This window comes from Cutaneotrichosporon cavernicola (assembly GCF_030864355.1).
Source record: "Cutaneotrichosporon cavernicola HIS019 DNA, chromosome: 5".
Lineage (NCBI taxonomy): Eukaryota > Fungi > Basidiomycota > Tremellomycetes > Trichosporonales > Trichosporonaceae > Cutaneotrichosporon > Cutaneotrichosporon cavernicola.
The window spans coordinates 1,779,953-1,799,977 of record NC_083397.1 but is presented as its reverse complement, the minus strand read 5'-3'; the positions used below and the strand labels follow the sequence as shown (position 1 = coordinate 1,799,977).

The 20,025-nt window shown below is 59.2% G+C and overlaps 5 protein-coding genes across 5 annotated transcripts; 1 reads left to right on the top strand and 4 right to left on the bottom strand.

Annotated features, from left to right (window-relative positions):
- Positions 1–424: 424 nt before the first annotated feature.
- Positions 425–1,878, bottom strand: CcaverHIS019_0507280 (uncharacterized protein; the record flags this gene model as incomplete). The annotated part of the gene is made up of 6 exons (XM_060601919.1): positions 425–714; positions 772–1,020; positions 1,117–1,338; positions 1,371–1,429; positions 1,548–1,804; positions 1,852–1,878. 6 exons carry the CDS (start codon positions 1,876–1,878, stop codon positions 425–427), a joined length of 1,104 nt encoding a protein of 367 aa, XP_060458365.1.
- Positions 1,879–2,146: 268 nt separating this feature from the next.
- Positions 2,147–6,506, top strand: MIP1 (uncharacterized protein; the record flags this gene model as incomplete). The annotated part of the gene is made up of 2 exons (XM_060601918.1): positions 2,147–2,390; positions 2,434–6,506. The coding sequence occupies 2 exons, from the start codon at positions 2,147–2,149 to the stop codon at positions 6,504–6,506; spliced, it is 4,317 nt and encodes a 1,438-aa protein (XP_060458364.1).
- A 115-nt stretch (positions 6,507–6,621) lies between these two features.
- On the bottom strand, positions 6,622–8,911 carry CcaverHIS019_0507260 (uncharacterized protein; the record flags this gene model as incomplete). The annotated part of the gene is made up of 5 exons (XM_060601917.1): positions 6,622–6,784; positions 7,029–7,174; positions 7,241–7,555; positions 7,631–8,739; positions 8,776–8,911. The coding sequence occupies 5 exons, from the start codon at positions 8,909–8,911 to the stop codon at positions 6,622–6,624; spliced, it is 1,869 nt and encodes a 622-aa protein (XP_060458363.1).
- Positions 8,912–9,359: 448 nt separating this feature from the next.
- Positions 9,360–13,059, bottom strand: FLO8 (uncharacterized protein; the record flags this gene model as incomplete). Its single annotated transcript, XM_060601916.1, has 6 exons — positions 9,360–9,737; positions 9,777–10,196; positions 10,235–10,450; positions 10,487–11,870; positions 11,923–12,051; positions 12,104–13,059. 6 exons carry the CDS (start codon positions 13,057–13,059, stop codon positions 9,360–9,362), a joined length of 3,483 nt encoding a protein of 1,160 aa, XP_060458362.1.
- Positions 13,060–17,136: 4,077 nt separating this feature from the next.
- Positions 17,137–19,967, bottom strand: CcaverHIS019_0507240 (uncharacterized protein; the record flags this gene model as incomplete). Its single annotated transcript, XM_060601915.1, has 3 exons — positions 17,137–19,076; positions 19,112–19,505; positions 19,539–19,967. 3 exons carry the CDS (start codon positions 19,965–19,967, stop codon positions 17,137–17,139), a joined length of 2,763 nt encoding a protein of 920 aa, XP_060458361.1.
- Between the last annotated feature and the right edge of the window lie 58 nt (positions 19,968–20,025).

The following is a 20,025-nucleotide window of genomic DNA, read 5'->3' as shown; positions in this document are numbered from 1 at the left end:
GTTTGGGTAGCTGAGATGATGTTTGGAAGAGAGAAAGCATTCGCGCTGTTGTTGACCCATCTGGATCCAGGATCCAGGACCTAGATTCGGCAGGGTGGCAAGCCACGTGGATTATTAAAATGCGGATAAATGACGAAGCACCGACTAACCAGAGTGGGGCAGATATGCATCATGGAACGATGTCACGATGAGGCTCGCGGCTGCTTCCAGTTGGCGTTGATACACGCTGATCACGACGATTCTAACATCAGAGCAGCACACACTCCTGAAGCACCGTCGTGACCCACTGCATACCTGCATGGCTTGGCGTGGCGTGGCGCGGCGTATTCAGAGAGCTCGCCATACGACATCACAAGGGGTCAAGCGTCGCCATCAACAAGCAACCATACACCCCTCAGAGTGTTAAACGCCATCCATGCATCGCCTACTTGTCCACCTCCATCGCATCGGCCTTGGCCTCGTACCCCTCATCGCTGTCGTCGTCCGCGTCGCTCGCTGAGAACACCGCCTGTCCGAGCCGCGACGAGCGTGCGCTCCGCTCGCCCACTGCGCGGCGAAGGGGCGAAGCGGTCGGCGCAGCACGCTGCTTGGCTGGCTTGCTCGGCGTTTCTGGGAGCGACAGCTGCGGCGGAGGAGGCGGCGTCGCGTCGTCCTCAGCTGCCATGCGCGACAGTGGGGCACGGTTGAGGTGGTTGCATCGCGGGCAAATCCATTCTGGTGTCAGCTTAGTCTCATTGTCGCTGCCTCTCCACCTCTTCTCTCGCCACTCACGCATCCGCTCCCACTCCTGCTTCGACCCAATAAGCCCATTGTGCCTGAAACACTTGTCGCACACAAGCGCATACTTGCTCTGCGCGGCCTGTGCGGGGTCGTCACCGAGAATCGTGTCAGCCAGTCGGTCATACCACTTCTTCTCGGGCGTCGGAAGCACAGGCGTAATCGCCTGCATCTGCATCTGGAGGACCGCAGCCTGTTCAGGCGTGAGACCGGGTGGAATGGGAACAGGAGTTTGGGGCCGGGCTGGCGTTAGCTTGCGCAAATCAAGAAGCTTACTGGCAAGGTGGCCGGGGGCGTGCGGCGTGCCAGGCGCAGGGGAGCCAGGCAGCTGCGGCGTACCTGGTTGTGCGGGCGAGACCTGTCCCTGCGGCGTGCGCGGGGTTCCCGGCTGGCTCGACTGCTGCGGAGTCTGCGGACCGCGCTGGGGGGTACGCTGTGGCGTGCCCATTGGCGAGTCCTCGTACTGCTCGATGAGCTTACGTGTCGTATCAAAGTTCGTCGCCTTCTTGATCTCCTCGACCTGGTTCCGCTGCTTGCTGAGCAGGAGACGGAGGTGCGTCTCTAGCCGTCAGCCTGAACAATGTAATGACTACCTTCAGAGGTACGCTTGCGGATAAAGACCCATGAGAGGGCACGGTTGAGCAGCCAAATTCTGGTGTCAGTCGCGTCGTTGTCGCGTCCTCATCCGAGTCTCCGACACCGTCTTCCCCTACGTTCCCCCCGTCTCCAGCCTTCCTCCTTCTCGGATGGCACCAATCCGGATCACTTACACAACCGGTGCAACGCCGACCGCGAGTCCACCTGCAACCCGCGCCTCAGTACCTTCAGCATCCCACCCGACCAGGCCCCAAGGCAATCTGCCCCAGTACCACAGGCCTAGGATGACGGCCCACAATCCAACGCCATACGCGTTAAGGGCGAGGGTGAAGCGGCGCTGCCGCAGGCGAATCTCCGAGAGGTTCTGCTTGGCCTCGTTGATCTCAGTCGCGAGTTGGGCCAGAACTGTCTCATAGTCGGTCGACTTGGACTGCGATCAGTAAGTTCTTCAACGGAACCCAAAGCCAACCAACGCACCCGCGAAAACCATGAGAATAATCCCATGGCGCCTCGAATGAGTGAGGAGGAAGTTGGAAGAATGTAAAGAATGTGATGTGTTGGTGGGGGGCGAAGATGTGGACAGCCGGCCGTGCCTTTGTGGAGAAGCCTTCTACATCTTTGCGTCATCTTGTTGACATGAGCCGCGATTTACTTCCGTCGTCTTCTTTGACCAAGGTTCGAACCGCCACCCAACCAACACTTTTGCCACCATTCCAGTCAACTTTGTCCTCAAGATTTCTGACCTCCGCCAACACTCACGCGACAGATATCGATGGCAGCCAGCCGCGCCATACGCCTCCGGCGCGCCGCTCCGTCTGTGCAATCCACTTCGGCGGTTCTGGGACTGGCGGCGGCGCGCGCGCGCAAGTCGCCTGAGCGACTCGACTATGAGGCTGCGCTTGAGGTCCAGTCCGCGGGGCAGCAGGAGCTGCAGGAGCGGCAGATGCGGCGAGAGTCGATGATAGACAAGTCGACGCTGCCGAGCTTGTCCAAGTATATGCGACCGGGGGAGAAAGGTATGGAGGCTGCAGCTGCTCAAGACGGTTGCTGATATGCCAGCTTCTGAGCCCCTACTGGCTGAGGACGCTCTCACCGCACGCCAACTACCAGAACAACCTGATGCTGGCCCATCCTCAGTTCGGATGGCAGCGCGGACGGCTCCCAAGGCCACCAACATTCCCCCGCTCCCACCTTCCTCCGCAACCCCTGCTAAGCCCAGTCGGAAGGGCAAGGAACGAGCCTTGCCTCCGCCACTTGAGGCATACGATGCAGCGCCGCCCCAATCCCAACCCCAGACCATTTCCAAGGATAACCCCGCCGTATCTGCACGCGCACTCGCCCGCGCGATGGCCCGTGCCAACGCACGCCGAAAGCTCCCCTCACTCACCGACCGGCCGCCAGCGGCTGTGGCCTCACTCTCGAGTAAACCCGTCGGCGGTGCAGCTGGGCCACGGCGCAATCCCGTCGGCGTCCAGCTCCTCTCGGAACACATGCACAACCAGGTGTTCCCCGGCGCGCCACTGCCTACACCACCTGACGCCTTGCTGGATATTTCGAAATGGCATCTCGGGCAACACGGGTTGTCCGGCGACGGAGCGGCAGTACTGCCCGAAATCTCGCTCGACCTTCCTCCGCTTGAAGGGCGAAATGTGCGCGATCACTTTCACGCGCTGGGTACGTATGCTTCAGAACCATACCTTTCTGCGGCGAAGGAGTTCGCCGCCGCCGAGCTGCCGCCCATCCCACAACATTGGGAGATGAGCCGACCGGGATGGACGCGGTACGGGCGCGACGGAAGTGTGACTCCCGTTGAGAACTTGGATGGCGAGACGGTCGTCAGCTTCGACGTCGAGACGCTGTACAAGCTCTCCCCGTATCCGGTTTTGGCGACTGCTGCGACTCCGAACGCGTGGTATTCGTGGCTCTCGCCCAGCATCTTCGACACCCCGCCTGAAGACGAGCCACCAAAACGCGAGCCGTGGGATAAAAGCACGGTGGACTGCTACCCGCACACCCTGATTCCGCTGTTCAAGAACAACGGGCCGGCTATTGTGGTAAGCCATAATGTAGGATACGACCGGGCACGAGTTGCGGAGGAGTACGCGCTCGAGCGCACACCGACGCGCTTCCTCGACACACTCTCTCTCCACGTCGCTACGCGTGGCATCACGAGCGTCCAGCGCCCGGCGTGGATGAAACATCGCAAGACCAGGATAGAGTATGAGTCGAACACTGCCGAATCTATCGCCATGCTCCGCGAGCACGCCGAGGACACGGGGGACAACTGGCTCAGCGAGAGCCTGCGCGAGTACAGCACCGATGACGACACACCCGGCAGCAACTGGGAGGACACGACGAGTCTGAACTCCCTCGCCGAGGTTGCGGCGCTGCATTGCGGTGTCAAGGTTGACAAGTCGACGCGTCAGCGATTCGCCGACGAGACAGTACGCCACGCGTCCCAGCTCCGTCCCGAGCTCGATAAACTGCTCGATTACTGTGCTGAAGACGTCAAGGTCACGCATGACGTTTACAAGGTCGTGCTTCCCCTGTTCCTGACCTCGTGTCCGCACCCTGCAACGTTCGCAGGCGTGCTCGCGATGGGCAACTCGTTCCTTCCAGTCGACCGCAGCTGGGTTGATTATCTCCGCAAAGCCGAGGCGATGTACCTTGAGTTGAGGGAGGAGGTGCGCCTCGCTCTCCGCTCTCTGGCGGACCGACTGCGCGAGGCGGGTCCTATCGCCAACGACCCCTGGCATTCGCAGCTCGACTGGTCACCAAAATCTGCGCGATGGGCTGACGGCGCGTCGCACAAGACTAAGGAGGCCGCACCTGAGGCAGAAGTCCCAGCATGGTACGGTCCGGCTGCGGTCGACCGCACGGCCCTCCTCAACAACCAGTCGAAACGCAGCCTACTCCCGCTGCTCATGCGAATGCGGTACCGCGGGTACCCGGTGTTCTACCTCACCGAGCATTTGTGGTGCTTCAAAGCGCCTATCGAAGATATCCCTGAGCTGATCCCACTGCATGGTGCACCGGTCGAGTTGTCCCCCAAGGACGACCGGCTAGCCGACCACCTCGAGACGTCCGTGTTCTTCCGTGTCGTTGGGCCAGGTACCGCTCGTCGGTCTCAGCTGCTCAGCAAGGCCGGCGCCAAGGACGTCAGGAGCGGCCTGCTCACAACCGAGTATCCCGACATCCTAGCGGCAGCCGTGAAGGGCGAGCTCGATGACAAGCTTGACGTGTTGGCCAAGTGTGCGCAGGACATGCTGGCCTCTGGGGGCGAGAACGACTGGGGCTCGCAGCTCGACTGGGTGCCTACAGTCCCCGGCGCGGCGGAAAAGCGGAAGAAGGAGCAGGCCGAACGCGGTACCTGGCCCAAGTGGTACTGGGACCTGACGGTACCGGTGACGAACAAGAAGGTGCTGGCGGGCGAGCTCGACCTTACGATGCGCAAGACGGTTGCACCGCTACTGCTTCGGATGCAGTGGCATGGTTATCCCCTTGCATACAGCAAGGAGCATAAGTGGGTCTACCGCGTTCCGCTGGCCGACGTGAGCAACGATCCCGAGTCTTCTCTATACGCCGACAAGCGCGTTGTACTGAGCGATGCGGGGGACAAACGCCTCGCCGACGACGCGTACGCGTACTTCCGCCTTCCGCACAAGGACGGCGAGGGGAACAGTGTAGGCAACCCGCTCTCCAAGGCGTTCTTGAGGGCACTCGAGAAGGGTGAGCTCTCGTCGGCGCTGGCTACGGACAGCGACAAACAACTCGCCGAAGCGGCCTCCAAGGCCGTCAACATGAACACACTGTGCAGCTACTGGATCTCGTCGAGGGAACGGATCATGAACCAGTTTGTCGTGTACAACGGCGAACGCGGCATGATCCTCCCCAAGGTGATTACGATGGGGACTGTGACGCGACGTGCTGTCGAAGCGACGTGGTTGACCGCCTCGAATGCCAAGAAGAACCGCGTTGGCAGTGAGCTCAAGAGCATGATCCGGGCGCCGCCAGGGTACGCTATCGTCGGTGCGGACGTCGACTCGGAGGAGCTGTGGATCTCGAGTGTGATGGGCGACTCGCAGTTTGGAGTGCACGGCGCAACGGCCATCGGATGGATGACGCTCGAGGGCACAAAGTCGGCCGGCACAGATCTCCATTCGAAGACGGCGACGATTCTCAAGATTTCTCGCGACGCAGCCAAGGTGTTCAATTACTCGCGTATTTATGGCGCCGGCAAGCCGCACGCGATCCAGCTTCTTCTACAGGGCGACGGCAAGCTTACTCGCCAAGCGGCGGACCAGCTCGCCACCGATCTCTACAAGCAGACCAAGGGGCGCAAGACGTTCGGGCCCCCAGACCGACACGGAACCCGCTACCTCTGGCACGGCGGGAGCGAGAGTTACCTCTTCAACACGCTCGAGAGCATCGCGCTCATGGACCGGCCCACCACCCCAGCCTTGGGGTGTGGTGTCACGCGCGCGCTGAGAAAGTCTTTCCTGGGACTAGGCAACAGCTACCTCCCCTCGCGGATCAACTGGGTCGTCCAGTCCTCGGGCGTGGACTATCTCCATCTCCTCATCACGGCCATGGAATACCTCATCGCAAAGTATGATATCAACGCGCGCTACCTCATCTCGGTGCATGACGAGGTACGATACCTCGCAACGGAGGAGGACAAGTTACGTACGGCGCTCGCACTGCAGATTGCCAACGTGTGGACGCGCGCCCTGTTCTGCTACAACTTGGGGTTTGACGACATGCCGCAGGGTATTGCCTTCTTCTCGGCAGTTGATGTCGATCACGTCCTCCGAAAAGAGACGGATATGTCTTGCGTGACCCCGAGTAATCCGGACGCGATAGCGCCAGGCGAGAGTCTGGACATTGACGCACTTCTCATCCGCTGTCCCAGTCTTGGCGAATCGCGGCTCCCCCCTCTGCCGCGGGTAGATGGCGGCGCGACGCCAGTGAATATCTTTGGCAATAAGATGTTGGCCTCACACCAGCGCTACGTCACAGCGCAGGCGGACACGCGTACGAGTCCAGCCAAGGCATGGCTCGTGGAGCAGGCAAATAGGACTTGGGCTGGCGAGATCAGGGAGCAGATCCCTCAGCACCGAGCTGTGTTGTAGTGCTACTGTAATGCATCTATTCCATCTACTCTATCTGTAACGCTGTAGCGTACTAGTACTGTATTCCGATTGAAGATTGAAACCCAAGATGATGACAACAACAAGAATCCGCCGGCTAGAACATGATACAAACCTCTGCAGCAATGACGAGACACGCTACGGCCATGGTCGTCCATAACGGTACCATGTTCCAGCGCATGAATTCCAGGCGACCGACGACGAGGCCCTTCTGCGCGAGGATGTCACGCCAGAGCAGGCCGGCTAGGGAGGCTGAGAATCTGGCGTGAGCGGAGTGAATGGGTGGGAGAGGCGAGCCGGAGCCGGAACCGGGGGGAGGCAAGGAGGGAAGCGGAAGCTGGTGAGTCGAGCAGAGCCACGGGAGGCGCTCGCGACGATGGAAGCGGCTGCTACCTTGGTTGGGGTAGAGGGAATGGAGGGAGTGGAGGGAGTGGATCAAGTAGCGTCTGTCGGAACCGATGACTTGTGATAAAGAGATAAAGGCACGCCCGGATCCCAACTCACACAAACGAGTAGGCGCCAAAGTTGGAGCCGATTGCGAGCGCGAGCACGCTCCCGTACAGAGTCCTATTACTCGGTGCCGCGGCATCGCGCCACACGACCAAAATGCGGGACAGGAGTACCGTGAGGCCGATATTGGTACCGAGGATCTGGTGTTAGTGGCGTTAGTTGAGTTTGCAGTGTCCAAATCGATTGAATCACGGAACTGCACTCACATTACACCCCAGCACGGACACCAACCCCATGAGCCAAATACATCCCGCCGTGCCGCCGACTTTTGCCCACGCCGCCCACCAGTGCGCCCATACCTTCACCCACCCCGTGTACTCGAGTGCGTCCACGAGGATGAACATGCTGAATGCGAAGGGGAGGAGTGGGAGCGGGAGGCGGGACACGACGGTCGCGACGGTCGGGAACGTGTGTCGCAGCCATGCAATGGGATGGAGCTTGGCTTTTGCTTTGGTAGGTGGTGGAGAGGAGGGAGAAGGGAAAGGGGGAGATGGCGAGCGAGACTTGGAATCGGGCGGGGACTGCGTAGCGGAACTTGAGAGCCTCCGCATTGGTATTGTCGCCGGCCTAATATTCTCCACACCTGAAGCGTGTACCTCCGCCTCGCAGGTGTTGGTCGGTCTGACGCGCTCCATCTCCACCTCTGGCTTGGCGGCTGAGCTCCTGCAGCGCTTGCGCAGGTCATGTAACCCGTCTCGGAGGAGGATTAGGACAGCAGCAGGGCCAGTGACCGTCCAGACGCCTAGTACGCCTTCTAACTGTCCCGTGGCGCTGAGGGCAATAAGCGCAATGATGGCGACGATAAATACTGTAGAGGTAAATATCGCTCCTGTGGGATCGACGAGCGCGTCCCTTGGATTAACGTCAGGCGGGTTCAGCGTTTTGGGGATAAGCTTGCGATAAAGCACCGCAAGAACTGGGTAAAGCGCCACTGCAGCGGCCAGGGTTGGGAGGGCGGTCCACGCGCTAAAGCTCAAGAAGGAGAGGTGGAACGACGATGTGAGGACTAAATTGGTTGGGTTTGAGGATACGAGCAGCGCCGAGGCGAGGTTGGCCGCCTGGAACTGGGCAAAGAGGAATGGTGTTGGGTTTACGTTTGTATGGGTCGTAAAGTAAGCGACGAAGGGTGTTCCGCTAAGTACCACTGGGTCGTTGCCTACCCCGAGAGAGAGGAGGACAAAGAGAACGTAGAGGGATAGGAAGAGGGCTTTTCCGCTCGATGTTGAGTGGGAGGCGACCGTGAAGGCCAGAAAGCGGAGGAGACCGGTGCAGTCTAGGCTGAGGGAGATGTAGGCAAATGAGAGGAAGAGGGTCATGATGTCGTATGGGCGCACGCCAGATACTATGCCACCACGGATTACGGAGCCGGGGATACATGTGCTCGCTAGGAGGAGGAGGACGCCAGCGACGGGGGCGGTGGCTAGACCGAGAGTCAAGTGGGGCCGGACGTGATCCGGCGAGTGGAGCGCCGATTCAGGTGGCACGTCCGGTGAATGGGCCACGAAGGCGTGGGACGGACTAAGGGTGAGCGCCGCTGGCGGCGCTGGCTCCGAGCACGCAGTCTCGCTCCCCCCATCAGTGGCATCCGGCGCGGTCGCGTAAACGTCCCACCGGCCCAGGCCGAGAAGTGCGTCCCGCATCGCGTTGGCTGCGTGCCCGATTGCGCGTGGGATCGGGATATGAAGCGGGAAGATGACCAGCGCATCTGGTGTGAGCAGTATTCAACTACGCCATGACTCACTGACGACGAAGAAGATTATGAGCGTGACAATGCTCCGTGCGTCAATGGCCCGTGCGGTGCCTGGGGTGGCTTGGAATGCGTGCGTGGACACTGTAATGGTCGGCGTTCCCGGTTCACCTGGCGAGGTCGAGGTCATGGCGCGAGTCTGGGATGGAGATGGAGAATGGGAGATGTGGATAGACTACGACGGTAGGTGGGCGGCGACTTTGGCTGATGACAATGAGTTTTGCAGATCTGCAGGTTTGTCGATAACCAGCCGGTGAGACACATTCAGACATGGCGTCACACGTTCGTCAGAAATCTATTCCCAGGAGATTCCCAGGACGACGCCAGTCGCCCACTCAATTGTACACACGCCCCTTCGCTCTGGAGAAAGTGTGCATCCATCCAATACAGCACGTGCTAGTAGTATATGGGGTATACCAATCATGCGCTAAAGTAAGGGGTTGCAGGACAAGACATGCGAGGCAGACGACATAGACAAAGCGAAGAGAGACAAATTCAAAGGTGAGAGACATGGACACAGTTGCGTGAGGGATGACATGGTGATGAGAGGGCCATTAGGGTGAGAGGCAAGGCGCGGATTAGAAGTTGACGTTGACGTCGGCATCGTCCCCGTCTTGGATAAACTGGGAAATGTCAAACGTTTCCTGCAAGTTGTTGAGCCAATCTGAGAGATCGGCCTCCTGTTGCGGGAAGGCGTCCACTATGAGCGACTGGCCGTTGTTGCCAGACGCATTCACGCCTGACAAGTCGAAAACGTTTGGCCCTACGGGACCGTTCGAGTTGACGCCGTGTTGGTTGGACGTGTCACCTGTATTGCTCGCGTTTGCGGTGGTGGATGCGTTGGGAGGGGAAGGGGTTAGGCCATGAGAAGGAGGCTGGTTTTGCGACTCGGGTTGAGGCGCGCCCGTGTTGTTGTTGGGCGAGTTGCGGAGCGACTTTGGTGTACCCTGGTCGCGCTGCCGGAGTTAGCACACAGCCAAACATCGAACACTCACGTTCACATCGGTGCTTTGCATCTTTGGCGTTATGCCACTCATGCCCGTAGCTTGTGGCGTCTTTCGACCAAGGCTCGTACCTGCTGGGCTTTGTGGTGGAGGCATCGACCCATCGCCCGGCTTGCTCTGGTTGCGTTGCATCGAGTGGCTGGGGATTCCGTTGGGCATCATGCGCGGCGATTGTCCAGGCATGCCTGGACTGTGCCCATCCATCCCGCCGTTCATTGGCACGCGGCCCTGCTGGCTGCCGCCAGTGACAGACATCGGCTGGCCCATGGCCATGTTGGGCTGGAACCCACCCTGCAGCGTCTGTGGCTGGATGTACGGGCTCGGAGCCGCGCTACCAGAGTCGCGACGCTGGCGCTTGCGATCCGGTGGCGTATTGCCGCGAGTAGCAGCACCCTGGCTGGATTCGGCCTGCTGCGACAATCAGCACACATCCAAGCAAACCTGCTCACCTGCATCGGCGTAGAGCCGTTAAAAGCAACACTGTGAGGACGGGTCGCACCACCCGGTTGTCGTTGGAGTCCTTGCTGCACCGGCTGCGCAGCGTGTGATCCCACCATGACCTTGCCAGCGATGACCGGGGACCTACTCGCGTGCGCCTGCGCGTGCGCTTGCTGCATGCGATGATGGTCAAGGAGCTTCTTTCCGTACTCTTCCTTGATCATTGTCTGGCTGTCAGATGAATGCCTCTTGGTCATCCTCACCAGTTCGTGTGGTTGAAGGGCAGACTTCAAATCGCGTCCCGCCAGTCCACTCGAGTGAAGCACACTGCTCATAACACCGGGATTAACGTTTGGAATGCCTGCTTGCTGAGCCAGGGCATTGATCTGCTGGTGCTGATGCTGTTGCTGTTGCTGGAACTGCTGCTGGAGCATGATCTGCTGTTGCGTGTTGCCCATCCCCGGCTGGCCCTGGGGATGCGGAAGCATGCCCGCACGCTGTTGCATCATCTGCTGCTGTTGCAGGTGAGAACCTGGGTGGTGGTGCTGCTGATGCTGCATATGCTGGTTGACCGCCTGTGTCTGCTTTTGCTGCTCCATCTGCTGACGCATCTGGGCCATTTGAAGGGAGGAAGGGTGAGGCGAAGCATGTTGTTGCTGCTGAGGCGTGATGGAACCAACAGGGCTAGCAACAGCAGCCTGTGGAGTGGCCTGATGCATGAACGTACCACTTCGCGGCTGGCTCAAGGGCAGGCCCTGCTGGGAAAGCGCCGTGTGCAACAGCGTCGGCGTCCCGCCCGGGACAGGTCCGCCGTTCGGAGGCCGGGCTGGCTTTTGCAATGGTGAAGGCATCACTCCCGCCTGCTGGGTGACCATACGAGGCGATGGCTGCATAGGCGAGGGATGGCTTGGTGGAGCCTGGGACGGCGGCTGCATCACCATGTGCGCGGGCTGGGGGGTCGCGTAGACGTGCTGCTGGCTAGGAGGCGGACGAGTGTGTTGAGCCGGAGAGCCAGCGGCCTGGAATCGCGCTGCCTGTTGCTGAGCATGCGCTGCCTGTTGCTGCTGTTGTTGCTGCTGCAGCATGTGCTGCTGGCTCGCCTGCTGCTGTTGCTGTTGTTGTTGCTGTTGCTGTTGCTGTTGCTGCTGTTGTTGCTGTTGCTGTTGCTGTTGCTGTTGCTGTGCCTGTTGCTGTTGCTGTTGCTGCTGCTGTTGCAGGTGTTGCGCTTGCATCGCGACCTGAGCTGGTGACATGCCGGCCTGCTGCTGCGCCTGGCCCATTTGCTGGGCTACCTGCTGCTGTTGCTGTTGGGCCTGTTGCTGTTGGGCCTGTTGCTGATGGGCGTGTTGCTGATGGGCGTGTTGCTGATGCTGTTGAGCCTGTTGCGCTGCCTGCTGGGCTGCCTGCTGCTGTTGGGCGATGAATGCAGCATGAGCCTGCTGCTGTGATGGACCCCGCGCTAGTGCCGCTCCGGCAGCGGCAGCGCCCGGAAACTGCTGGACCGGTTGTGGACTGGGCCCTCCTGCAGCGTTGATCTGCGAGGCCATGTTGCGCATTTTCAGGAGGGTGTCAGCGAAGACGGCTGGGTTGTTGATCGCCCCGGGCCCCTTCCCTGCACATGCATACTCCCAGAAGACGGTCCATAATCTGGGACGATGTCAGCGACACTTCCATCACGAGTGGATTAGTAATAACTTACTCGGCTAAGTCTATCTTTGGGTGAGCAATCTGCATCGGCTGGTCGCCAATGCCTCCTTCGTTCCGCATCGCAGTCGCCGTGTTCGTGAGCTCGTGGGTGGTCAGGAAGTCGTAGACGTAGAGCTTGAGCCTGTTGGGTCGAGTCAGCGCATGTCATGTCTACACTCGTCAGCTCGACTCACAAGAAATCGGGAGTGGGTAATGGCTGAACCATCGGCGACTGGACGGATGCGCCTCTAGACATGTTGTACGCGTTGTGTGCTGCCAACTGGTGCTGCTCGGCACTCGTCTGCTGCGCGTGTGCAGGCTGACCTATACCTCCCGGAGTGGCATGTTGTGGTTGAGGAGTCATCTGGCCCGCTGCGTGCTGCGGGTGCTGAGCCTGGCCAGGTTGCTGACCTGGCTGTTGCATGGTAGTATGCTGGAATGTGGTCGCCTGTTGCACAGCGACGGCCTGTGGTTGCCCGGGGCGCACCGGACCACCTCTCGGGGGACGGATCTGGGCGCCAGGTGGCCTTTGGGCTGGCATACCAACGCCTGCCTGCTGGGCATAGCCCGCGTGGTGTTGGGGATGGAGGGCAGCCGTTGGCCCATTGACGGAGAAGGCTTGTTGAAGATGTGGAGAGGCAGAGATTTGGTGGCCAGCCATTGGTCGCTGTTGTTGCTGCTGTTGGGATGCAACCTGCTGGGCTGCTTGCTGTTGGGCTTGGGCTTGGGCTTGCGCCGCCGCCGCTGCTGCTGCTTGCTGTTGAGCCAATTGTTGTTGTTGCAGAGTTTGCTGCTGTTGCGCTTGCTGCTGCAGAGTATGTGCTTGAGTGTGGACTTGGGCGGCCTGCGCTGCCTGCGCTGCCTGCGCCTGGACCTGGGCAAGATTATGGTGTTGCTGCTGCGTCGCGGAGAGCATTTGTTGCTGCCGCTGCTGCTGTTGCATCATTGCCGCCTGTTGCTGCTGTTGAACCATGTTCATGCCGATGCCGGGCTGGGGCCGGACGACACTCATGGCGCTGGCATAACCGGTGAACATGGGAATGCCCGGCTGGCCCGGCTGGCCGGGTTGCTGCATGAGGCGGTAGTTTGGGTGAGACACGGCTTGAGATGCGTGAATAGGACGTGAAATAGGATGTTGGGGCAAGGCCATGGCCTGTACAAGAGGCATGTCAGCAAATTGCACAGGGAGACGACGTGAACGGGAAGGCGTGTTTCATGATGCAAACTCACTTTCAACGCCAAGGCCTTTTGACTTGGAACGCCGTCCTTAGAGACGACGGAAAAGCGCAGAGGCGCTACAGCGTCAGGATGGTTTTACCAAACTCGCGCTTCAAGACTCGGCCAAGGTTTGCAGAGTTTACGCGCTGGATGGTTGGTGGTGGATGTGCTGTTGGTTGATCGACTTCCGAGAAGAGGAGTTGCACGAGGCAGGAGTAGATGCAGACGCAGATGGGACCACGCGTCAAGAGATGTATGAGGATGAATGAATGAGAAGATACGTATTGGCCGTGCACACGCGTAGATGGAGAATCGGGGAGGAGCCTTTGAGGCTTGCAGGATGAGGGTAACGATGCGAACACCAAGGGGGACTGGCCGGCTCGCTGGCTAGTTCACTCGCTCGCTGCCTTGCGCCTTGCGCAATGCCAATCGGAGGGGTCGCCAAGTGGATGGGTCGCGCACCAAGTGGCTGATCGCCTAGCTGCCTTGGCTGGCGTTGGCGCAGAGAGACTGCGCCGATTGGGTTGGATTCGACAGCCGACACCACCGATAAGTGGGTTGGGCTAACACTGAAGCCGTTCGTGACACTCAAGAGTGCTTTTCGATCCAGTTGATCGCCACCGATCGTGAACGCGTGGTTACGCTCGATATGCAAGCCGAGGTAAAGACCGCCGTGTGAGCGACAAGATCGAGGAATACGGGCGGCGCTAAAGGGCGAACAGGTTACGAGGCGACGGACGACGACGGACTGATCAAGGCGTGAGAAACGTGGACGACAAGTGAAATGCCAGTGTGGATGCTCACGTAGCAGTGCACAGTAGTCACCGTGCACGATTGACGCGTCGGATGCCTCGCCTATCGCGACAATGGATTGTGTCTGGCACGAGCCTTGAGCGCAGAGGTTGAACTGCGAGGAACACTTGATGCGCGACGACAAAGTTATTCGGGCCTTTGAATCAATGCCGGTGGGTGATTGCGGCAGTGATGGCGGTGTCGGTCACTGTTTGTAGTGGTAGTGCGCGCGCGAGAGTGCAATCGGCCCGTGGTTGGGCGAACTGCGACTTGGACGGATGAGGTGAGGAACGCGCAAAGCCGAGGTCCCAAGACAGAAGGGAAACAGGACGAGGAGTAGGTAGGGGCAGAGGGGCACGGGGTACCCGTCGGCAGAGAGGATGGAAGAGGTGTCGGGTTGAGATGTAGAGATGATGGTGGATAGATGGCAAGTTGAGTGGTGTTGAGAGTTAGGGAAAGGTTGATGGGTGGGTGGGGGGAGGGGAGAGAAGGGGGAATGCACTGGCTATGGCGAGGTTTGTGCAGTGCGCAAGAGGATTGTATAAAGATGATATGATGGAGAGTAGATGTAGAATGGTAGTGTTCCCACGGCGCAATCACAGTTTGGATGTTTTCGAGGCTCTGGGGGAAACGGAGGAAGAGGGAGGGGTGGGGAGTAGAGGACCGAGGAAGCCAAGGGCCCAGTAGGTAGTTGGTAGACTGAGGAGGGGCCTGATGGGTTGCGCCCTGTGGGTGGTTTGCGAGTTTGTTGGGTAGATGTGATGTAGAAGAAATAAGTGCGATGGCAAGGTTTCGAGTAGAGTATAGGAGGAAATGTTGAGTGTGAGAGTTGATGTAGAGCGTATGTAATGAGAGAAGGGAGAGTCAATGGAGGGAGTAAGGGGGCGGGAGGAGGGAGGCAAGGGGAGGAAGGATGTAGGTGTGATGGTGAATGGGGTGGGATCGATAGTGAGCGACGTCTCAGAGAGAGACAGGACAGGAGAGGGCAAAAGGGGAGGGAGGGGGGAGCAATGGGTCAGGGTCGATTTGATGAACGCTGGTACAGTTTATACGGTGGGTTGCTTGCCTCTAAAGGAGGCTGAAGGCGGGGGTGTTGGGGTGGCGGGGGATCAGAGGGGAGAAGGGATGAACCAAGGGGAGTGGAGGTGAGGGGGAGTGACGCCCATGTCCAAACCAGAACGTCCTCTCTGAAAGTGAAAAGTGAGGGGATCAATTACCTTATTTTTGAGTGGACTCGCTCTTTTGTCCTCAGTTGCGCCTTACTTATCTCAACTACTAATACTTTCAAAGTACTGAACTAACTGGTTTTCAGGGTTGATTGCTACAAATCAATATTAGACATTAGACTTTTGTAACATTCATCTGCCCTTGCTATTTCAGCTATTCAATTCAATTCTAGTTACCGAAACACTCATGCATGTCTCACAACCCCGCTGAAGATGTATTATAACGTTGAATCCCCTTCCTCGTCCAGTCGCCGCAACAGGTTTAATGACACGAGATCCCAAGCACCGGTCGGCGACCGCAGTCGCAAGTCGACTTGGCAAGTCGGCAGCTCCGCCGATGGAGATTGTGGGTGTGGGTTGTGGTGGCGCAGGCGGGCAACGGGCAAAAGTACACGAAACCGGGAAAGAGGGCGTTAGCCAGCGTGGCTGGCACTCTCATTTCTTGACTTGGCTGGGCCGGCTGGGGGACATTGATTCGTGCATGGGACCTAGGAAGGCAATGGAATCTCCACCTTGCCCGTACAATTGTGCGCCCACTTGACGCCCACCAGTCCACGACCAACTCGAGCTTTAGGCTTTTGTGTATTTGTACCTGGGACAGGTTTCAACCGTGAACAACATGCATGAGTAGAGCGACCGGAGCAAGCGATCCGCCCATGCCGCTCAGATGCCGCACAGCCGTACCGGAAGACAATGGCCCCAAGCACATCTTGCCTTTTGTGCTAAAACCCTCTCGGGGTGCTGGTTATGCACCAGATCTACATTTGCAGAGCCAAGTCAGCAGCAGGTCAGTAGGTGGGGCCATTGGTTAGTATTGCGGGGCGCTCTGACTCATGCCTCAATTATTCCAGACTAAAGATCTACATCCCTACATTGATATAGTACCCTCGTACTGGTACCAATACTGGTATGACCATTGAATGGCTAAATGGCGTCAACAGATCGACCAAGAGTAGAAGAAAATAAGAAGAAAAAAAAAAAAAAGTTCCGACCCGCGTCGTCTGCCCCCATTCCCCCTACGTTCCTCCAAGTCCCGAGAGAAACTCTTCCCTGCAAAATCAAGATGAATATGCCCGATCCGCCCACCGTTCCGCGGCTTTCCCTTTTGCTTGGTTGCCCAATCCTCAAATCAACTCCTGGGTCTTGGGGCGGGTTAACGGCGCGCTGAATGGCGCGTCGCGATCGCTGGGTTTTGCACGTGTCGTACGTGCCGTGTGAGTGTGATCATGTGCGTGTGCACTGGAACAGGCACTGTCCGCTCCAGTTCTTTTCCCTCACATTAAATGCAAGCAGGCAAGGTATGCAACGCGTTGATTCTAACGAGAGCTTTGTACGTCCGTGCCAACATTTCGGGTAGCATTCCATTCAACTCGGCTCGGCTTGGGTCTCCAGCATTGAAAGAGCCGTGACCTCTTTTTCTGATAGTGTGATCCCCGTCAACCCGTAATCCTTGGAGCACGGTTCCCCGGATCGTCGCCACTGCGTCATTAGGGGGTTGGATCCTTCAACAGAGCAAACGGAGAAAAGCAGTCCGCGTGCGCCACCCCCACAGGGCCTGGACGGTCTCGATCTCCATACTGCGTCCATGTCACGTGTTTCATATAGGTTGCTTCTAGCATACTGACTGAGCCACTGGGGCTGCATGAGGGTGACTGAGAGTGAGTGCGGGTGAGTTTACACAGTCTCGCCTCGATCAATTCTGCAAGAATCTGTCCACTCGACGAGGTCATTCAGTAAATGTCAATCTGTGATCTGTGAGTGTGTAAGTGGGCAATGGTCGGGTGGCCGGTGGCCGATGGATTGACATTGTAATTGCCGAGTGAAACTGGTGGAGCTTGAGGAATAATACGGTAGGTAGGTGGTGAGACATGATGACTGTTCCGTTTCAAGCTGTTGAAAAATCCGCCAGTGGCCAACTCGTGCTATTCAATTCTAGGTAAACAGGATGTGAGACCGCAGCTCGTAGCCCGAAACAATGCATAAACTCAAATCTAAAACAACCTGCGCACAGGCTCGATGATCGCTCCCGGCTTCTTGGTAACCCGTGGCAAAGTCTGCCTCTGGAATCCCGCCCTCGCATTCCACTCGCTGCCGACAGGGTTGGCAAACTGCGCCTCGTACTGCTTGACGCTGGTGAATGGGAACGGTAGGTCGGTAGGGAGGTATTTCGCCGCCTTACGGTCCTTCTTCTCCGTGATGATGACGTTGGCCCGACCGGCGTCCTTACGAGCAGCGGCGTCGACCCCCGCAGTCTTCTTGATCATCTTGGCGTTTGGCTTGCGTTTACGAACACCCTTGCCGCCCCATCCGCCCCAGCCTGCAAGGGTCGTGTCTACTTCTTGAGGCGCGTCTGCGTCAATTACAGCCTGCTTCTCGGCTTCAAAGTCGGCCACCACGTCGTCGCCAGCAAAGGCCTCGGCTACCAGCTCGCGCTGCTTAAATGCCTTGACTCCCGAAGCAGGGAGGAGCTCGTCGTCCGATGAATCGTTTGCTGCCTCAGCCTTAGCTGCCTTCTTGGCTTCAGAGCGGCTCAGTTTCTTCCCGACGTCTACGTTGATCTCGACCTCGTCCACGTCGTCGTCCTTGGTCCGCGCGGCCTTCTTGAGCGCACGTACGGCCTTGGCTTCAGAGCTCTTGTTGATAGCGTTCTTCTTGCGTGATGGCCCGGCGGAGGCTGATGCATCAAGCCATGGGTTGGCAGAGGCGGGTTCGGGGGATGGCGAAGGGTTGTAGCGCGGGACCTCCTTCTCGGCTTTCTTCTCGCCCTGCTTCCCCTTAGCTGGGGTCGCCTTGTCGGTAACCTCGAGGTCACCAGGCCCAGAGAACACCATCCGGCCCTCGCCGAGCTTGAGGACCTGTGGTGCGTCCTCGTCCTCGCTCTCGTCATTCTCCTCGCCAAACATGTCGATGTCGCGGCGCAAGGCGTCCGCCTCGTCTGCGACCTCGCGCATGCGGCGCTCCTGGGCCTTCTGCATAAACTTCATCTGCATGAGGCCCTTCTTGGCGGCGGGTGTGTCGTCCTTGCTGCTGAGAGACGCGAGCTGGTCGAACGCACGCGCCTTGATTGCGTCCTCGTCGTCCTCATCGGCAGACTCCTCGCTCTCGCTCGCACTCTCCCCAGACTCGCGCCCATGGATCTTGCGCTGCAGCTTGTCGCGCATCTCGAGCATCTCGTTGCGCTGTGTCCTCCGCTCCGCCGCCTCAGCCTCAGTACCCTCGCCATCCGCACCGCGGCCAAAGCGACTCCGCGCTCCGTGGCGCAACGTTGCACGCTCCCGTGCCCGCTCACGCTCAAGGCGCTCGCGTTCCTCCTCCGCCGCTTCGGGGTCCAGACGCTCCAGGTCCTCGAGCGAGACGCCGTTGGCCGACGCCTTGGCAGCGCGCTTGCGCGCCAGCTTGCGGAACGTCTTGCTCTTGATCTTGCTCACGCGTTTCGCCTTCTGCTCGGCACGGAACATGAGCTCGCGTTGGTACCGCAGTTCCGCGCGGCGCGCCTCGATCTCCTCCGGCGACAGATCTTGCCCGCGCAGAGCCTCGTCCTCGGCTGCAGCGACGCCCTTGTCGGTAAGGTTGGCAGCAGCTAGCAGAGCATCGACAGCACTCTCGTGCTCGCCCTCGGGCTTGAAGCTCGCCACGACCTCACCCGCGCTCTTGGTGCCGCCACGTGCCTTGGCCTGCAGTGGGAACGAGAGGTGCTCGGCCTCCTTGACGCGCTTCATAAGCCCGCTCCACTTCTGCCCCTCCTCGCGCGTCTTCTCGTATGCGGCCTCGCGATCAATGCGGTCCTGAACGACGGTGGGAAGGGGTGCAGGGAGCACGCCCGACTTGAGCACCGACGATGACTTCTTGTCGCTCTTGGACGGCAGCAGCGCGCTCGCGCCCGACAGGGCAGGGTTGGACGAAATGAGTGAAGCGAGGTCGACCTTGGTTTCTGGTGTCAGCTAGAATAGATGGTGCATAGCTTACTGCTCTTGAGCGCAAAGTCACCGTCGCCGACACCCGGAGCGGCCTGGACGGGCAGCACACGCCGCTTCTTGGCCGCGGGCTCGTCGGCGTCCGTCTTGCGCTTCTTGTCCGCGCTCGTGAGGCTGTCGACAAAGGCATCGAGACCGTCCATTCCGGCATCGTCGTCGTCGTCAGACAGGTCAGACGGGAGTTCGGGGTCCTCGTCGAAGACCTCGTCCTCGTCCTCGTCATCCTCGTCCTCGTCATCCTCCTCCATCTCCTCGTCGTCATCTTCTTCCTCATCCTCCTCCTCGTCCGGGAACGCCGAATTGAACGCCGTCCTAGGCGACCGCTCGACCTCGGGATCGCTCTCGTCATCCGTCTCGTCGAGGTTGATATTGATAGGCTTGGCCGGCTACTGTCAGCTCTCCAACTCTCCCTTTCTTACCTTCAAGACGACCGCCTTTCCCTTCTTCCCCTTGCCCTTCTTGATGTTGGCAAACACATCTCCCCACCGCTCCTCATCACTCCCGTCCTCCTCCCAAGCCTCGTCCGAGTCGATATCCTCGTCGTCGCTCTCCTCCACCTCGGCCGCGTCGTCCCCAGCAATCTGCATGGCAACCTTGCGGATCCGCGCAGCCATATCCTCGTCGTCATCTTCAGCGCCAGGGCGCTCAGGCTGAGCCTCGTCGCGAGCGAGGCTCAGCTGCGCGGCCGATGTACGGTGGCGCTTTGGCAGCTTCTCATCGAAAGTGTACGCGTCGTCAATGTCGACCACCTCCTTCGGTTCACGGGTACGCTGCTTGCGCTTCCCTCCTCCAGAGGAGGAGGCGGAGAACACTCGCGTGCTGGGTGCGCGCCCGTTGTTGCGTCCCATGATGGTTTGGTGTTGATTCAACTTCCCAATCTCCCCTCATTGCAGAATGGACATCCAA